The 20,379-nt window shown below is 46.5% G+C and overlaps 1 protein-coding gene across 4 annotated transcripts in view; it reads right to left on the minus strand.

Moving 5' to 3' along the window:
* Positions 1–20,379, minus strand: part of Rps6kc1 (ribosomal protein S6 kinase C1) — a 141,646-nt gene that overhangs the window by 47,278 nt on the left and 73,989 nt on the right. For 3 of the 4 annotated variants that reach the window (XM_032915431.1, XM_032915433.1, XM_032915434.1), the window contains one exon: positions 11,448–11,540. The exons of the other annotated variant lie outside the window; for it this stretch is intronic. In XM_032915431.1, coding sequence (XP_032771322.1) covers positions 11,448–11,540 — 93 coding nt within the window. The remainder of the gene's footprint in view (positions 1–11,447; positions 11,541–20,379) is intronic. 4 annotated transcript variants of the gene reach the window in all.

Raw genomic sequence — 20,379 nt, forward strand, 5'->3', positions numbered from 1 at the left:
ACGAATGGTGAGAAGAGGGGCAGACGATGGAAAGTGATGATCGGTGCACACTGCCCTGAATGTGCTTCAGACCTGCAAGACAGCAACAGTGGGGCCAGAACCACAGAACACCGAGGTGGCAATGGCTCTGCAGGGGAAGAAGCCATGAGCAGCAAGAGAGGCGGCAGGGGGGCAAGTCAAGGCAGGCTGGGAAGCCCAACCAGGAGGCCTAACTTTCACCTAAGGTCTGTGTGAAGGTTATGCAGGAGTTGTTAGTTGTAGGGTCTCATTTCTATAAAGCACCATCATAAGTGACTGCAGACTCAGTATGAATGATGGAGGAGAACCAGACCAAACATGGAAAACAGCACATTTGAAGATAGGGAGAGAGAATGGGTACAGACTTCAGATTAGACAAGATTCCATCACCCATATTTCAATCTTGTTCCCAGAACAACTAACAAAATGAAAATCCTATATACCTCCACAGGAAAAAAGCCAGAGAAAGCTGATCGCACTTTAAGACTTGGTGGCTGGAAAGTGGCAGAGGAGGCCGGGAAGAAAGTCCTGAGCTATCACAGGCAAGTGTGAGCAAAGTGGGACCCAGGATGTCAACAGGCAAGAGCTACAGGTCTGAGGACCAGAGGGTCTTGGGAAGATCTGGGTGTCTGCACTTCAGGCCTCTGTCCAAGGGTCTGGGAACGTACTGCAACAGGAACATGGAAAAGTGGGGCAATCTATTTGTCCAGGGAGAAAATATACAAGGAGGAGCCAAGGGATTGCAGCAGGCTGAAAGTCAGGCCTATTTTACTTTAATGGAGGTAAACACTGGAAGGGGCACACTTAAAAATGAGGCTAATCAAAAGACACCCTGGCCAGCTTGAAGAAGTAAATTGTAGTCTTGGAAAGGGGGCAGCAGACATGAGCACATTTGGTGGGAGACACAACTGGGACTTGGAAGAGTGAACTGTTAAAGGACCATGCACATCATCCAGAGCCCTGTGTCTCTGCCTCCTCAGACTCCTCCCGCTGCACTAGCGTCCCGTGCCTACCTAGGTCCCTCCATCTAAACAAAAAGCATAGGCCTGACGGCACCTGCCCCATCGCCTAACTGGTGCCTGCCACCTGGCAGCACCCAGTGGTTATCTCCTCCACAGATGAGTAAAAGGCCTTGAGGCTAAGTCCAGTAATGCTGTATCACAGGGCAACAGGACAGGTCATGTCCCTGCTCCTCCTAGACCTGAGATCAAACAACATAGGCCAAAGAAGGCAACATGAGACGATTCCCCTTACATCACAGTTGTTTGGGGTCCCAGGATAAAACTACCCTTATAGTCTTAATTTCTGAAAACATCTTAAGAAACTGAGTCCTTTGGAACAAAAAGAATACTCTATAAATCCAAAGGATCAAGAATTGTGCAGTGGTGTGCTAGATTGATAGACATATCTTATATACTTAAAACAGTCTTAATTATACATGTGTAACAATGGAATGATGAGTTAGCACAGAATACTAACATTAACGTAACTAAACTGTGTCTCTCAAACATACAGTTGTCCCAAGTTCAACTCAGCTCTATTACAAGTAGACATTCTCAGAGTAATACTACAAGTAGTATTCTCAGAGACAGTGTTCTTGCACAAAGCCATGCTACTGTGGGTCTGTGTCCTGAACATAACCCTCTGGGTAAGCTCCTTCCTCTCGGCAGCATTCCTCAAGCATCTGAAGTTATCAACACAGACCACACAACCTGGCACTCTGAGAAAAGTGTTTCAGCAAAGAGACAGAACAGCCAATTCACACACACACACACACGCACACACACGCACAGCTCAAAACCATCCATAACTCTAGTTCCAGGGGATCTGATGCCTACTTCTGACCTCTGTGGGCACCAGGCATGCACACGATTCACAGACATACAGATCTAGACAAAACACTCATACATATAAAATAAAAATAAATAAGTCTAAATTTTTAAAAAATACAGATTAACATTGCAGAAACAGAAGCCCAGACTCCAAGACATCCACAGCCTCACCAGCACCTCACGTGCACATAAGGAAGTCCACATTCTAATCTAATCCAGCAAATGGCAGGTGCTGTTGAAGGAGACGTGGGCAACCTGCTCCCTTGGGTCACAAACGGGGCTGGTACAAGCTGGGAGATGGCAGTATCACTGGCAGGGACACACTGACAGAGTTGGGAGAAGGCGGGACAGAGGGGTACTTTTTAGCCTAACTTAGCTCTTCGGCTCTGATAACTAAGTCTTTTAGTCACTATGGAAATTCTCTACTTCTGTAGCTCTAAAGCTGTTGTCACTCACAGACTGGCACACTTGTTAGGAGCAACCGCTTCACAACATTTTACTGAGAATGAAAGAGAAGCTTGGCAGAAAACTTGAACATCCCGGCTACAACAATCCCGGTCTGACAATGAGAAGACGCAGCTTTAGAAAGAGACACATCTGGATTCAAACTCATGCCCTGTCTCAACACAACATGCATCTGTGACCTCCTGAGTTCTGGTGTAGACAGTGTGCAGAGACCACAGAACCCTGCACCACACACAGACCGGCTGTGACGCAGAGGCTGCCCCTTGACCATCCAGATCTCACGTGAAGGTGCAGCGCCCCCCCCCCCGCATCTGCAGACCCAGCAGCTGCTGTGGGGCTACGCTCTCCTGTGTGGTAAAACTTTAACAGTGACTGTGGCACTGCGGCTTGGGATGAAGACATCATTAAAGACACATCTTTATCCAATAAGGTCGTTTGTTTTTTTATTTTAGATACTCTCTTTAGAACAATTTGACAAAAGTGCAGTTCCCAAACACAACTTTGCTCCGAGGCCACAGCACAGCCGGACTCAGCACTCCACCACAGGCCCGGCTCTGTGGGGCGGCAGTTAGTACTTACTCAGTTCCTGGGTGGATGGACAGGCATCTGCCCAGATGTCCTGTTCCTCCGCTGTGAGTTTAACAGGCACTGCTTTTAGGGGTGTGGTAGTGAATTGTACAGTGACTAAACTCATCACATCTAAGCTGTTCACTGCACGAGATGGAGTGGCACAGATCTGGTTTCTGATATAAAGATATTTCTTCCATAATTATCCTCTCTATGGCTTAGGACTCTCACTGATGCTCAGAGAGCTGCCCTTCAGTGTGGTTAATTTCCTATTGGTCTCCCTGTTTTCAGTTCCACTGATGTCCACTCTAATGGTTTCCTGTCTTCCTTTTCTAGACTCCCACAGTAGAAGTGTGGACTCCCGAGCCTGCTTCTTTCCGAACCCAGGCAAGTACTCCTACAAAGCCCTCCCAACTGCTTCCTGTGCATCTCTACTCAAGAAAATACCAGAAACACAGGTACATGGGTCACTCTGCAGCCATCAGATCAACAATTAAAATCTCTAAAAGCTGCACCATGCCTGAGCTCACCTACTTGTCAGTCACCCTCTGTATCTTACACGGAGTTTTCTCTACGTATTTTTCTCTTCCGGAGTCACTCCCACAGATGAGCTGGCATGACACAGACAGAGATGAATGGAACCAGGGACACAGGAAATAAGGACTCATCGGCTCTGGAGGCACATCATACCAAGGCTGAGCTAATTCACCGTGAGACAGCATGCCCTGCTAAGTATTCTGCTGAGGTCTGTAAGAGGCACTGTTGTAAATCCTGCAGTAAACAGTCTGTGGGCACAGGACAGCGTGTGCTCCACCACCTACTGTGGGTGCAGTCTGCACAGTGAGACAGTCTAGTGCTCTCCCGGACTAGGGCCTCAGACGCACTCATGCAACAGTTCCAGGATATCACTGCATAGTGAGCAGTACTCTGCATGTCCACGGACTCTCCACGCACAGCCAACTACTGACAGGTATTTATGTGTGGGGGAGGAGTGGGTCCGTGGGAGTGAGCGTCCCACAGCAGGTGTGTGGAGGTCACAAGATGACCTGCAGCAGTCAGCTCTCTCTCCTTCTACCATGAGGCTCCCAGTGGGCTCAGACCTTCAGGCTTGGCCGCAAGGGCCTTTTCTCCTGGGCATTTTAAATGCTTTCATTTTTAATTTTTGAATTCCCTTTGAGATATCTTTAGCCCAGATGCCAGTTAATCGCAAATGTACTACAAGATGCCTGGTGTTCTGAGCTCCTGTTACCTTCCAGCTCTTACAAGGGAATTACAGCTGCAGTTCTTCTAGTTACTGCAGATTGTTTTCAGCCCTATACAGGGGAGGAGTGCCCACATACCATAGTATATCCTGTTGTTTGGTGGTGACACTGGGTCCTTCTCTGTGCCAGTTATCCCCTGACTTATGAGAACATCACAGCCTCAAATCCTAACTGGGGATTTTCAGATCTATTGGTCTTAGCCTCACAGGCGTTCATAACGGTGACGCCTGGTGTCTGCGTGCTCAGAACGCATGGCTTAGTGCTCCTCCATCACTGTATGCTGCTCTGTGTCTCTACGACCCTTTCATCGGATGCCTCCTCGTCTGCCACTGGAGATACTCTTGCTGTTGTCTGAGGAATGCTGCATGGGTCTTTCCCATACCCTCACCCTAAACCCCTTTTTTCTTTTTTAACATTTATTTATTTCATGTATGTGAGTACACTGCATTGTCCTCAAACATACCAGAAGAGGGCATCGGATTCCATTACAGATGGTTGTGAGCCACCATGTGGTGCTGGGAATTGAACTCAGGACCTCTGGAAGAGCAGTCAGTGCTCTTAACCACTGAGCCATCTCTCCAGCCCAACATCCTAAACCTCTTATATTATTGTATCTGAAATGAATTTCTTGTACATATCACAGAGCTGAGTCATATTTTTAATGCACTCCGATCATGTTTTCTTCAACCAATAAAATTAGATTACTTATATTTCGTGTAGTTGATAATGTGTCTGCGCTTACATCAGTATGAGTTTTTAAACTTATTCTGGGATTTTGTTGTTTTCTGTTTACTACTTCTACTTTATTATGAATCAACTGAATATTTTTAGAATTCTACGATAGGCTGGATGTGGTGCCCATGCCTGCAATCTCAGCATTCAAGAGGACAGGGTATGAGAATCATAGCTCAAGGCCACATGCACGTGGCATGACTGTGCACCCACAATAAACAAATATATACATATTTACTTCAATTTATCTACAGAGCTGTGAGTGGCATCTCCAGTTACAATCAAATATATATATATACATGTAACATACATACACCATATACATGTAACATACATACACCAACCACAGTGGTGACTGGAGTGATCACTTTATCAAGTGTGGGAGTGTCCCTCTCTTTCCATGCTTTCTATACGCTCCCTTATTTATGAATTGTCTTTAATGCATTCTTTTTCTACATATATTTAAAACTACATCGTGGCTGGTTTAGCCATTAAACATCGAGGCTCACAACCAAAACACATAAAACTCGATCAGATAATCTCGCAGATCCGACTTTGGCCATAACAAGCTTTAGGAAATAGGTAACGTGGCCTGAAGACTCTTCCATGTTAAGGCACTCGTCTTGCACTTCTGCTTGGAAAGTGTGTCGTTCAGTGCGAGTCTGCTGGTGGCATGGCGTTGTTTGCCTGTCATCTGACAATGTCCACATTTCCCCTCATTCTTTCTATGTATTTTTTAATGAGGTAGGGTTCCACTAGCTGTCTGGACTAGATCAGGCTGAACTCAACCCAAGATGTGCCTGCCTCTGCCTCAAGCACTGAGATTAAAAGTGTGTCCACCACACGAGGCTTCTCCTCCATTCCAGAAAGGCATTTTCTCAGCATACAGAAGTCCAGGTGGCAGCTCTATCCTTTAGAACCTATGTCATGCAGTGTCCTTTGACCTCTAGGGCTTCTAAGGTCATTTGGTGTTCCTCCCTCCAGTTTTTTCTTGCTTTCCAAGCACTGGTTTTTAGAAGCTGGCTGAGGGGCCAGCCAGTGGATGTTGGTGAGTCTGCCCTGTTTTGGGTTCACACAACTCCTAACCTTAGGCTTACAAAGCCCTTAGGTGGTCAGAGAGCTCAATTAGACTCTCTTCAGTTCCTGAGAGAGTCCACAGGCTCCTCCGTGATGTGGAAACTTAAGGGTTCTTTGGGAAATCATTTAGATAGAGTTCTGCTGGGGAAAACACATTAAGAAACATTTAGCTGAAGCAGACACAGGAGAAAGGACGTTCTGCTAAAGCAAGCACGTGAAAGGACACGTGATAACAACACGCATGTATTGGTCTGCCTTACACTGCATAGCTGGGCTGCATTTGTCTGGACTCCATAGAGAGACACCCTAAACCTTCTAGTGGTGAGCTGCAGTTTGCTGCAGCTTCCTCAGACTCGGGCTGGTTGGCAGAGTGATGTCAGCTGAGGCATGTGCTGAGCAAGACTGAGGAGGACGTGTGGTGTGAGGAGGTATAAGGACTGGGAGGACAGTGACAGAGGCTGAGCTAGGCTTGCTTAGAGCCAGCTGGGCAAGCTTGTGGGTCTTAAGTATTCACTGATCGTAGCTTCCCTGGTCCCTCCTGCTAACTCGAGCTGGGGCTGAGGCCTGGCTGTCTCTGCTAGGTCGTGCCACCACTGCTGATTCCTGTTGCTATCCTGATTCCACCCAACTGGACTGCTGTGCACCAGTGAAGTATTTGCGAGTGGATCGAGCTGCTGCTGCTGACCTGTGAACTGAACTGCTGACTTCCAGACAACACAGATGGGAGTTGCTCCAAAGACCCTTTCTAAACAGGTCCACTCCCCACCCTCACCTTCACCTCCACATCCTTTCTTTTCCACTAACTCTGGTGGGTGGTGGGCTAGAAGAGAGGTTAAAGAGTTCAAGAACCCTCATTAAAACTAAGGTTTGAAGAAATGAAAGTTACCCTCGGGCTCAGCCGCTCTTGGTCCCAGGCCCCCCACCATCCTCCTGCTTTTGCATTTCCATCCACCTGTGCTGTGGGAACTGAAGAAGGCACTGACCATGCGCGACAATCGCAAGTGTTCTGTCGATGCTCCCTTAGTACAAGCAGGAGCCCGTCCTGTACTCTTCCCCGTCCTTTCTTCGTTTGTCTTGTGTGCTTGTAATTACTCACTGAACCACACCATTACAACACCATTTCAGTCCTCATTTCAGAACTGGTACCTGCTGACTACACTTCTCCCTCAACTGAGGTCCTCCTTTTCTCATCAGTCAAGTGGCTGTCCTCAGAACCCGGGGCAGCACAGCACTGTGCTGCAATGTGGAAGGCACACTGGGCCTTTGCTGCAGCCTTCTGTGCTGTGGCCTGAGCTGCAGCCACAGCCTTGGTCAGTCTTATTTTGGATGACTTGGTCAGGTTTGGTCTTGACTATACCTTTTCTAGCACCCACCCTGGCATCTACATGGTGACAGAAGTCCCAGACACTTGGGGCTCTCTAGGCCATCTTCCTTCTTTACTGTATTTTCCAGCCTTCCGGTGCTTAACTTAATAATTATTATTATTATTGCACATGGGAAAGGCAGAACACATGTCACCATTGTGTGTCAGAGTCACTGTGAATGTTGAGGTCTGTACCCTCCACCAGCCCTTGTGTTTGTTTCCTGTGCAGACCCCAGAGCTTGAAGCTGAGTTCAGTCGGCAGCAGGACTACAGAGAAGCAAAGTCCACAGACAGTGCTGTCCTCTAAGACATCAACAGGACTTTGACCGTGTGGGCTAGTTGAAGTACAAGCAGGAGCCCTTTGAATTTAGCCCCTTATGGCCTGATGATAATATGAAAATACTGATTAATCTGAGTCCTCAATACTAAGTCTCCCTATGTGCTCTCATAAGGACATTAGTCAGACATGGAGAAGATAAGTATCCATCTCTCCACACCTGCCAGCCTGAACCGCCTGCCCGATCCTCCACCAGATGACCTACGAAGTACAAATCCCAGCACTGGGCTGACACCACAGCAACCCCGGAGTCCGGCTGAGCAGCACCAGGTGAGGCTGGGACATGAGGCACATGAGCTCAAAGCAGCGACAGTTCGCAGACTGCAAAGCTTGACCAGTGAACTTAGGTGATACTGCCTTTCCATCTCTGGTGTTGTCTCTAGTTTTTTATGGTTTTGAATTTGTTTTTTAATCCACAGGAAGTGACAAGATATTTCAAAGAGTACTGTCTATTCCTCACCCAGCTGTCCCAAGGAGGACATAAGCAGGGTCAAGGGCAAGGATAGGGACTTGGCCATGGCTCATGACGACTGAGGAGGCTGTGATCCGGGAAACGAGCTGTGTAACAGGGACGTCTTCAGAAACCCTCGCAGCCTTTAATCATCTAATGGCCAAATGACTAAATCGGATCCCCAGTGAGCTGCATGTAAGCACCTGTGCACTGACCACACAGCATGCTCTCACACTTCAATGCTCACAACTGACCACACAGCACGCACTCACACATCACATGCTCACGGCACAAAGCATGGCACCTGCCCAGGCGACGGGCTCCCAAGACAATGGCAGGAGCCTACCTGGGCACCCACCAGTTTGCCTCTCATTTTTCTTCTGCTATTGCACAAGGAAAACATCTGCAAATGCATCTGAGAGTGGAAGGCAATCTTCAAAGTTATCTAAGACAAAATCCACCAAACACTTGGCTCCCTCCACAGCATCCCTCTGTGACACCCCCACCACTCACTGGATGCCTCAACTGAAAAGAAGGTCATAAGGTCTCAGGTTTACTCCATCTTTGGTCAAGACTCTAATTCTTAAAAGGTCTATCTAGCCAGGCGGTGGTAGCTGGCACATACTTTTAACCCCAGCACTCAGAAGGCAGAGGCAGGCAGATCTCTGAGTTCAAGAGCAACCTGGCTTACAGAGTGAGTTTCAGGATAGCCAGGAAGAAAGCAGGGAGGGAGGGAAGGAGCGATCTCTAACTATGAGTCCAATTCTCTCTCTCTGCAACTTAAGCTTCTGTAGTTCTAGCTGTCTCCTGGGAGGAGGGAGGAACCTGCAGTCCCACTGCACACCACACCCCTCAGTGAGTCCCAGCACCCCATTTGCCAGCACACACTCATTGTTTCTAACATAACTAAGACTCTCCTGGGTTTAAACAAGCATGACAGAGCTGCAGCTCTGAAATACCCAAAGCCTACACATGTCTGATCAGATGAGAAGGCCTCCTTCTCTCTCTGTTCTTCCTGTAACAGGACTCTGAAATCTTCACCAGATACGTCATCTCTGCAACAGAAGGGGCGCCTGCCTATATATGCTCTAAGACTGTATATGCTCTAAGACTGTATATGCTCTAAGAGTACGTATGCTCTAAGACTATATATGCTCTAAGACTATATACACTCTAAGACTACATATGCTCTAAGACTATATATGCTGAGACTACATATGCTCTAAGACTATATATGCTGAGACTATATATGCTTTAAGACTATATATGTTCTAAGACTATATATGCTCTAAGACTATATATGCTCTAAGAGCTCTGGTACTTACTCCTTGTTGCATAAAGGATTTTACAACCCCAACGAAGAAACGGAAGGCAGTTCCTCCGGTCTGAACACTAAACCAGAGAACAGCCATGGCTCACTAGGGACCTTGTAGAGTGATTTTAGGGAGCAGTCTCAGATTACACCAGTAGGTGTCACTCTACGATATATTTTAAATTCTTTTCAATTCACTCATTCAACATTGAGGGCCCAGGGTGTGATTGGCATGTGCCATAACTCTAGGTACAAAGAAAATGGTAGGGAGTCAAACAGCACAACACTGTTCTCACAAGGTCTGCATTGCAGCTACTAATAAGACCACTCCTTGGCTTTCTAGATAGAGATTTATAAAATGCATTTCATAATGAACTGTAATACAAAGCTGAACTTGCTACGTTAATAAATAACTCGAGATAATTCACAAACAGCAAAATAAAACAGAATCAGAGAGACTGCTGTCCCAGATCTATGAGGATGCACCCTGGTTGTTTTCTAGACCTGAGTTTACTCAACCCCAAGTTTCTGAAACCCAAATTAAAGGGATTCTTTAGTACAACAAAAAGGATTTTACCTTGAACAACGATCAAAATTTTAAAACCTACCTACTTGTGTTTTGCTAGCAGACATGATGCTATGGTGTTCAAGACCATCTGTAAAGCTGACTGATTCCCAGACACAGAGCTTCTTCTTACCACTTAGAAAACGGCATCTGAGAGGCGCTGGTAGTGGAGACAGACAGCAATGCACTGTGCCTCAACTACAAAAGCAGGAACTCCTCTGATGAAAGAGTCTGCTTGTATTAATGTGTGGAACTCCTAGCTAAGGTTCAAAGCACAACGCTCAGAGTCGTAAGATAACGTCTAGGAGTCAATCCGACAGCACGTGCAGGAAGGCAACATGTCTGCACCCGCGTCCACTCAGTTCCCATCTGGTTCAGTCTACTCTCAAACAGAATGCTCTCCATAACGCAAAGGCTAACAGAAGCAGTCACAGGAACACTGCACTGAACAACATACAGAATGTCCTGATGCACAGAATCCTTTAAGCTCAAACTTCATTCATAGCTGCTTGAGACAATGACGCTTACAAGAGTAAAACACGAAGAGCTTCACACAAGTTCTGACTTGATGTTCTCTTAGAAGGCTTCAGAGCGTGAGCGTCTGCCAAGCTTCTCGAGCTGCACTGCAGACTGCTCAAGTGCAACAGGGACTCGCAAGAACACTTCAGCAGACGAGGGGTATTTGAGGCACCAAAAGGAACAAACACTTAGGTGTTTTAGGGACAATGCCAAGAGATCAAGAGATTGAGATTCGTTTATGTCAACTTTAAACACAGCATTTTCTTTGAAGTTGCAATAGTAGAACAACCTAGTGTATACAGATTGACAGGCTCAGTGTTGACATCTGGCATGATTGACATGCCACGAAGCTTTGTGGGGCCAGGAGATATAAAAAGGGCTCAGGACACTGGAAAAGCAGAGTCTGGAGTCAGCCAAGTTCAAGGTTGTGCTCAGCACTCCTACAAGTTGGCCAAGTGACTTCCGGGCAATTACTCTGTTTTTATATCACTTTCCCACTAAGATAAACAAATGGGATTGTAAGGAGGGTTGCATAAACCATCTTATATGAATGCCTACTATGTGGGTGTGGGCACACAGTAGGTACTCATAAATGACAGCTACCAGTAAGTCCAACTTCCTTTGTAACCGTTAAAGTAACTGTATCGGTTAATGCTGAACAGCCACAAATTCACCAATTTAAGTGGTGCTTTAGAAAATTAAAACCCCTTACTCAACTGAACGCCCACAAACATACCCCTTCTCCTTGGCACAGATGTATTTTGCATGGCCTTATGTGAGGTGCTGAGATAAGAGCTTTTCCTCGGCTGCTTTGTTACTTTAAAGGCAGATGCATTTGAGTCATTTTCCCCTTTGTTTCATATCCCTAAGATCCGAAGCTTCAAAGACAGAGTGTCAGCATGCAGTCGATTTATGACTGAACTCTTGAAGAGACACTGAAGAATTACCTTGTCAATCACCCCAAGGACTCTGAAGGCCTTCAGCTCCTCGGCAGGGCTCCTTAGGTTCCAAGGGGGCCTTGAACTTAGTGCTCCTGGAGGCTAATGGGAGATATCAAAGATTACACATCAATCAGGGAGGTACTTGAAGGAAGACTGCCTACTGAAGCAAACGCCAGGGCAAAGGAAACTAAATTTATCATAAATCAGAGACGAGAGATAAAAGGAGAAAGTTACTGTTTGTCTGTAATGTAAAATGAAAAAAAATCAAAATAAAGAAAATCAAAAGGAAAAGGCAAGACAAAAGCACAAGTAAATAAGTCATACCGCTGAAAACAGGTTTTTTAAAAACAAAAATTAATGAGCTGATAGTGTTTTTAGGGCTATCGTGAAACTGTCTAACAATCAGCTGATCAGGCCTAAGTCGGTGACAACCTTGAATTTACCCAAGACAGACCAAAAGTACTTTAGGAAGAAAACAAACAAACAAACAAAAAAAAAAAATCATTGAAGAGACATTTGAAACAGAAGAGGTATAACCTTGAAACAATAGTCCTTTAGTGTTTCTTTATAAAACAAAGTAAGCAGTTAGACACTTTGATCTATACCATATGTTTTAAAGGGAATTGGCAGATTCAAGTTCACCAGAAAAAGGGCCAACCAACGGTGAGGAAGAAAATGCCCCATCAATACAGCCACTGCTATTAGAACAGAGCTGGGAGTGATTCATGAGAAAAAGAGTTTTCCTCAAATATCTGAATATCTGTGATGTGGAGACCAGTGCATTACCTACGAACAAGATCAGTGAATGTGGGAACGGGCTGCTTGAGCACCAGTGAGAAAGTCTTAACTTCCCAACTCTGGAGTTGGCTTCACCCTGCCTGTCAGCTAAGTCCTGAGAGGAGCAGAGCTCAGAGCATGTACAGCTGGATTTATGTCCAGGAGGCCTTCTATAGTTCCTCCTCACACGACACAAGCCTTGTCACACAGGACAGACAGCTTTATCAACAAACTAGATAGAATACAGAGGGGACAGCATGGTAAGAAACCTACTGAGACCCCACTCTGGACACTTCACAGAGTGGCCTGGCCAGACACAACACTTAAAAATAAGAACTGCACCCTGATTACTGTGGGGGGTAGGGTCAGGGAATTAGCAAGGAGGTTGTCAGGGGGAACTGGGTGCAAGTTATAATGGGAAAATCACCACCTAGGAAAGGGTCTAAAGGCAGCAATTCTCACTGCCTTCAAATAGTTTCGTCATCTCTGGTTACACCAGGCAAATGCTAAATCCAGACTATCTGGAACGTGATGCTGGACAGGAGGTGTTTGGTTTGGTTTGAATTTTGTAGGCAAGATCTCCTGAAGCCCAGGCTGGCCTCAAACTTGCTTTGTAGCCAAGGTTGATCTTGAACTAAGGATCCTAATGACTCTTATCTCGCACATGCTGGAATTACAGGTGTGTACTACATCTGGCTAAGGCCGTGTGTGTGTGTGTGTGTGTGTGTGTGTGTCTGTGTGTCTGTGTGTCTGTGTGTCTGTGTGTGTGTGTCTGTGTGTGTGTGTCTGTGTGTGTCTGTGTGTGTGTCTGTGTGTGTCTGTGTGTGTGTCTGTGTCTGTGTCTGTGTGTCTGTGTCTGTGTGTGTGAATGTGTGTGTGTATCTGTATGTCTGTGCGTGTGTCTGTGTGTGTATGTCTGTGTGTGTGTATCTGTGTGTCTGTATGTCTGTGCGTGTGTCTGTGCATGTGTATGTCTGTGTGTGTGTATCTGTGTGTCTGTATGGCTGTGCGTGTGTCTGTGCATGTGTATGTCTGTGTGTGTGTGTGTGTGCCTGTGTGTGTCTGTGTGTGTGTCTGTATGTCTGTGCATGTGTATGTGTGTGTGTGTATCTGTGTGTCTGTGTGTCTGTATGTGTGTGTGTGTGTGTGTGTGTCTGTGTGTGTGTGTGTGTGTGTGTGTGTGTCTGTGTGTGTGCGTGTGTATGTCTGTGCATGTGTATGTCTGTGTGTGTGTATCTGTGTGTCTGTATGGCTGTGCGTGTGTCTGTGCATGTGTTTGTCTGTGTGTGTGTGTGTGCCTGTGTGTGTCTGTGTGTGTGCGTCTGTATGTCTGTGCATGTGTATGTTTGTGTGTGTGTGTCTGTATATCTATGCGTATGTATGTGCATGTGTATGTCTGTGTGTGTCTGTGTGTGTCTGTATGTCTGTGCATGTGTATGTCTGTGTGTGTCTGTGTATGTGTGTCTGTATGTCTGTGCATGTGTCTGTGCATGTGTATGTCTGTGTACACGTATGTATGTGTATATGTACATGTGCACCTGTACACACATGCACATAGAGACCAGAGATCAACACTGGATGCTTCTTCAATCATTCTCCACCTTACTGTTTGAGAAAGGCCTCTCCTTGAACCTGCGGCTCACTGATTGGCTGGTCCGCTCTGTGGATGCTGAGGTCACCATTCTTGTCCCTGTGCTAGCGTTATAGGCATACAATGCCACGTTCTCTTTCTGCATGGGTGCTAGGGTCCAAGATGCTCGCACTTTATCAACCAAGCCACTCTCAGACCTAGATAATATCAACTTTTTTTTTTCTTTTCTATTTTTTTTTTTTTCGGAGCTGGGGACCGAACCCAGGGCCTTGCATAATAACAACTTTTAAATGATATCATTTGATTTCTTAGATATGTCTCAGCAAACATTATTTGATACTGCATTTTCTTAGAAGCTAAAGTAGATGTCAGAAAACATATCTGTTGCCATCTCCTTCAAAGCTGAAACCTAAGGAGAATGTTTAATGCCTACAAATGTGTATCAAGACCTCAGTGAACCCATCCGAACCATCATAAAAAAGTCTCTTCTACAGGATTTCCATGGTCTTTCTTCCTTCATCTTTACCCTCCCAACCCCACACTCGGTGTGGTACTCACAGGAAGTTGCTCTAATAATCCCTGTTTTATTCGGATGCAAAGGGAGACTCAGAATGATGAATTGCTTCTACCACAGAAAGAGAATGGGATCCTGACAGACTCAGCTCTCACCCTACTGCTGCCAATCTTTCCATTTCCATTTACACACACACACACACCCCCCCACACACCACACACACACACCACCCACCCACCCCCCCCACACACCCCCCCCCCCCCCACCCCCCCCCCACCCCACACCCACACCCCACCCACCCCCACACACCACCCACACCCCACACACACCACACACATATACCCCACACACACACCACATACCCCCCACACACATCTCCCACACATACACACACCACACAGACACACATATACCACACACACACACACGCAAACATGTGCATGCATCTTGCTGCATTACCAACAAAGAGGAAAATCTGCTTGTAACTTCAGCAGAAGAGCGACTGGGGAAAGTACTATTTTATCTTTACATTTGATGTTTAATAAACTAAATGCTACGGCATGGCGCCCCCGTCTTCTGTTCACATTTCTGATCTCTTAGATTCCAGAGTCAGTTTATTCTGCCTATCCCACAGTATTTAAGGTGAGAGCCACAGCAGTGCCATGGTGCAGACTGTGATGCATTGAATGCCCTGATGGTGATGGCTCTGTCCGGCTCAGCAGTATTCCACAGTGAGGTCCCTGGGAGGTGGGCCTAAGTGGGGAGAATCAGACCACTGCAGACTTGCCTCCCATTCTCACGCTCTACCACAGGCTCTCGGTCTTTAACTGGACTCTGCCGTAGGCCAGAACCAACAGCCAAGGGACCACAGTCTGAAACTGTGAGCCAGTACAAATCATCCCACCTTTTCCACAGCAATTAAAAACCCACATTATACAGGTCATCGAGAGGCGGCTACAATGAGGGTCACAGTGGAGGACCAGAAAACAAAAGCCCTTGAATATGAGAACCGTGTGCACTGTCCTCTACCGAGTGGAGAGAGGTGTTCTGTGTGAGAAAGCAGCTATAAGCACTGCAAACAGCAGTGACTTGGAGCAGATGGGAACAGCAAAGGCAACAGACACAAAACTTCTCTTTCTTTGCAAGCTTCAGATCAGATAGAGTGTACGAAGACTATGAAATAAAGCTATCATTTTAAAGACTGCATACTGTTGGCTCCTATGAGAGGGGGAGTCGTTTTCTTTGAGGGTGTGGCCCCTGATGGGTCTAACACACGCCACTGCGTGGTTCCCAACCATGAGTTCATGGGCAGGCAGCACACCCTGGACTTGTGGGCCAAAAGGGAGGACACCAAATTGGAAGGGGCAGAGGGAGTGGGGAGTGGATCTGGGAACATGAGGATCATCAGATCAAATACAATGTAAGTGCACAGGAAATTCTCAAAACTAAAATCATTCTTAATAATCTCTTATTTCTTATATGTAGTAGCATTTAAATTATATATAACTCCACAGATCTGTTCTTAGACAGCAAAAGGAAGCATCAATCTACAGGATTTAATAAAAAACAGGCTTCAGAAACCAGATCCAGATCTCAGCTTATTTTGTCTTCCTAACAGAAGGACACTGAGAAGTGAGGCAGCTAAGCGGTCTCTGGTGACAAAGAGGTGGCAGGAGAGAGGACCAACCTGTGAGTGTATCCAGGTAAAGCAACGCATGCCTGTCATCCTAGCACTCAGGCTACTGATGCAGGAGGACTGCCATGAAGGCAAGGCCACCAGAGGACTCCACCAGAGACCCCATCCCAGAAGGAATTAAATAATAAACTCCTGTAAAAAAGTGTCCCCAACTCAGCACACTGTTTCAAAACAGCAGGAAGTGGCTTCCTAGGCAGCACAGCTGAGGTCCTGGATGTAAAAAGTCAGTGTTTCTCTTTACATGTAAGGGCTACTGTAGCACAGGCCGTCAACAAAGATTGGCTAGGTTCGTCTATACCAGGACTACACACAGACAAGATCTGATGGCCCAACAGAGATGGCAAGAAAACACTGCTCAACCAGCCAAGGCCTAAGCCTGGACGCATGGCTCTGTGCAATGCTGTCCATAGCCGGTACCTGTGATCCAGTACCTGTGATCCAGTACCTGTGATCCAGTACCTGTGATCCAGTACCTGTGATCCAGTACCTGTGATCTGCAATTAGCAAAGAGTTGAAATCTGGTTGCTATTTCTGTTCTCTAAAAGGTTAAGTAAGGGCTGTCTGCCCTCTCCTTTGAGTCAGCAGTTGACCTACCCACAGCCTCTTTGATTTATTCAGTGTTCTCAGTATGCAATGTCCACCTGCTGTAGATGCAGTGTTCCTCAGATATGCACACATTGCTTGAGAACCTATCATAGTGGAAAATAGGATTCAGCAGGGCTGAGGTGGGCCCCAAGATTCTGTGCTTCCAACAGGCTCCTGGTGGGGCTGCTGCTGCTATTTCCCAGCCCTACTCAGAATGGAGTGAGCACACCTCAAAACACCTCAGCAGAAGTCATTCATTATTGTTAGGGAAAACAGACAAAAGGAGAGAAAAGGTATCCAGAACCCGGCTCCGGGTGAGGAAAGTGGTGGGTAATGATCTCTGCACTAGGGCAGGCATGAGGCCAGCTGGGGTTATGTAGAAAGACCCTGTCTCAAAAGAGAGGGGGGAGGAAGAGGAGAAGGAGGGGAGAAGGAGAAGCAGAAGGAGGAGAAGGAGAAGAAGAAGAAGGAGAGGAGAAGGAAAAGGAGAACTATGCAAACTCAGAACTTCAATATCTGGCGGAGTTCGAGCTCTGCAAATCCTTCCTAGGCAAATGGCTCACTCGACCGCGCTCAGCCTCCCTTAGAGGTTGGCACACCTAACATTTAACTGCCTGTAACCGAGTCCATGCCCTACTGCCACAGCTCTCAGAGAGTTCCAATGTCTTCTAATGACACCTGTTGAGTTGGTCAACAACATCAGCAAACACAGATGTGCTACCCCTGTGCTCAAATCTACAGGGCACTCAGAACATTCTGTGTGGTGACTAATGCTCAATCACCCCTAGCAATGCATTGTACAATGGTATTTACATGTTTTGTGTCCTGTATTTAGATAATTTACTGAGTCTTTTCTAAACTTAATTGATTTTAAATTTTCTTTAGGCAAAAATGCTATTTTAAGTCTTTTGCAACTTGGAAAAATAAATAAAAGAAAACCACTGTCCCTACAGTCCAGAGTCTACTTAATCGAAGGTCTGCCTCTCCAATGATCTTGGTGCCTTTCAGGTATGACTTACGAAGCAAAACCGTGTTCTGCTGGTGTCTTTTCCAACATTGGTTTGCAAAGGATGTGATTAAAATAATGGGAAACTCAGGTTTTCTACATTTACAACCCAAGAGGCTCCAAGGCTCCAAAGCTCAAAAAGCAAAGACAAGGTCTGGACAGCGGGAGTAGCACTGCCGAGGGGGAAGATGGAGGCCCGCACACTGCTGAGGGGGAAGATGGAGGCCTGCACACTGCCGAGGGGGAAGATGGAGGCCTGCACACTGCTGAGGGGGAAGATGGAGGCCCGCACACTGCCGAGGGGGAAGATGGAGGCCTGCACACTGCACTGCCGAGGGGGAAAGACAGAGACCAGCACAGTGTTAAAGCCCCAAGCAGCTGCGAAGAGATGCTTGCACAAGGATTCTCCAGAGAAGTCACGTCTGCTTTGCACACCATCTGAGAGAGGGAAGGGGCTGAAGCCCTCACACCAAACCTAACCACACTGGCTGAAATTCAGATTCAAAGACTGTTAATGAAGAGAAACAATGGGCTCACCAAGCTAATCTCAAGAAAATAGCCAGGCCTGCTGCTGACCAACATGGAGGGGCAGCCTTCCCAGAGAGCACACAAATGGCAAATGAAAAGCAAATGCTTACTTAAAGAACAGTGCCATGTCTCCTCTCTCCCCCAGCTGCCCTCGCAGAGAAAACAGAAATTACACATCAGATCACAGTCAGCAGGCCAGCTCTGGGCAGTCTCTCCAAGTAAAGACACTTTCTCTGCAAGGGACAGAAGCTTTGATCCATAATTATGAATGGCTTCCCTTCACTTGAATAATCAGTGACCATCCAGCAGAGGAGCGTGAGCACCCATCCATTCCAGATCCAGAAACATACTCCCCGGGACTAACAATGGGAGAGCTATTCCCAGTATACACACACACACACACACACACACACACACACACACACACACACACAGCAGCAGACACACACACACACACACACACACAGACACACACACACACACACACAGACACACACACACACACACACACACAGACAGACACACACACACACAGACACACACACACACACACACACACACACACACACACACACATAGACATACACACAGACACACACACACCCTAAAAAATGCAATTTAAAGCAAAAATTTTGTCTCTTTCATGGTTTAAGTGACAGAATAGGATACCAAGACTGCCTGCCTTTGGTGGTTTGAATATGCTTGGCCCAGGGAATGGCACTATTTGGAGGTGTGGCCTTGTTGGAGGAAGTGTGTCACTTTGGGAGTGGGCTTTAAGACCCTCATCCTAGCTGCCTGGATGCCAGTCTTCTGTTTGCCTTCAGAACAAGATGTAGAACTCTCAGCTCCTCTTGCACCATGCCTGTCATGCTCCTGCCTTGATGATAATGGACTGAACCTCTGAACCTATAAGCCAGCCTCAATTAAATGTTGTCCTTAAAAGAGTTGCGTAGGCCATGGTGTCTGCTCACAGCAGTAAAACCCTAAGACAGAAGTTGGTAATGGAGTAGGGTATTACTGTGATAGGCTAGACCATGCTTTTGTTTGATGGAGTGTGGACTTTGGACTTTGGAAAGCAGTGGGATGCTTTAAGTGGGGCGTAATGGGCTATCCCACAGGATTGTGGAAGACTTTGTGGCTAAGCATGATTTGAACTGAGGAAGCCTGGTTATAGAGGTTTTGGAAGAGAAGGATTCTAGTATGTGTCAGAGACTGTTCTTGTGATGTTTTGGTGAAAAATGTGACCTTTTTTGCCCTTGTCTGAAGAGTCTGCCTGAAGCTGAGGTGAAAAGAGTTAAATTAGTTGCATTAACAAAAGAGGTCTCAAAACAGCCCAGCTTAGACTGTGCTGTGGTTTAGTATCATGAAGAGTGTTTTAATGAAACACTGCAAGCTAAAAAGAAAAATACAAAATGTATTCAAAATGTAATGTTCAAACACTAAAGGGGTGCCAGGAGCTGAACTCTATGTTCTAGGAGATAAAGAGATTAAGGTAGTGGTGACCTCAAAACAAGTCCAGGCATGGTGGTACACACCTTTAATCCCAGGAGACAGAGGCAAGCAGATCTCTGAGTTCAAGGCCAGCCTGGTACAGAGCAAGTTCCAAGTAGAGAAAGCTTAAGTCCAGAGGTGGTGGCTCTGACTTTAGAGTCCAGAATAGAGAGGACTCCTGGGAAAATTGATGCTGGTTAACTGGAGCTAAGAAATTAGTGGTGACTAAGAAGAGACTAACATCACTGTGGTGAGATTTTCTGGGAAGTGTTTTCTGAGAACACAAAGAAACTGTTCCAAGATAGCCAAGGTTGTACCTCATGTTACAGCTGGACTGGGTAGTATATAAGAGTCATCCAGGTGGTACTGGTTTTGAGGGTCATGGAGAGCAGCTGAGGCTTGGCACTGTGAGAGGTCAGGGAGGAACATTGGTGAAGGTGCAGCCTCAGCTGCAGTTGACAATCCAGAGCTGAAGGGGTCATGCAAAGAATAGAGGCTTGGCACCATGAAGAGAGCCTACGAGAGGCTATTGGTGAAGCCTAGTTACAGCAGAAGACCCCAGCCTACTAGAGATGGCAGTGCCATGGGATGGTCACCAAGAACAGCAGCAGTGGTGGACTAGAGTCAAGCAGAGCTGGAGAAGTGACCCTTCAAGCCCTTTGGATCATGTAGCCCAGAAGATAATGTGTGGATCCACGACATTCAAACAAGAAGCTGTGAAGCTGAAGCTGCCTTGGAGACCCCAAGATG

Source organism: Rattus rattus, chromosome 10 (assembly GCF_011064425.1).
Source record: "Rattus rattus isolate New Zealand chromosome 10, Rrattus_CSIRO_v1, whole genome shotgun sequence".
Taxonomy (NCBI): domain Eukaryota; kingdom Metazoa; phylum Chordata; class Mammalia; order Rodentia; family Muridae; genus Rattus; species Rattus rattus.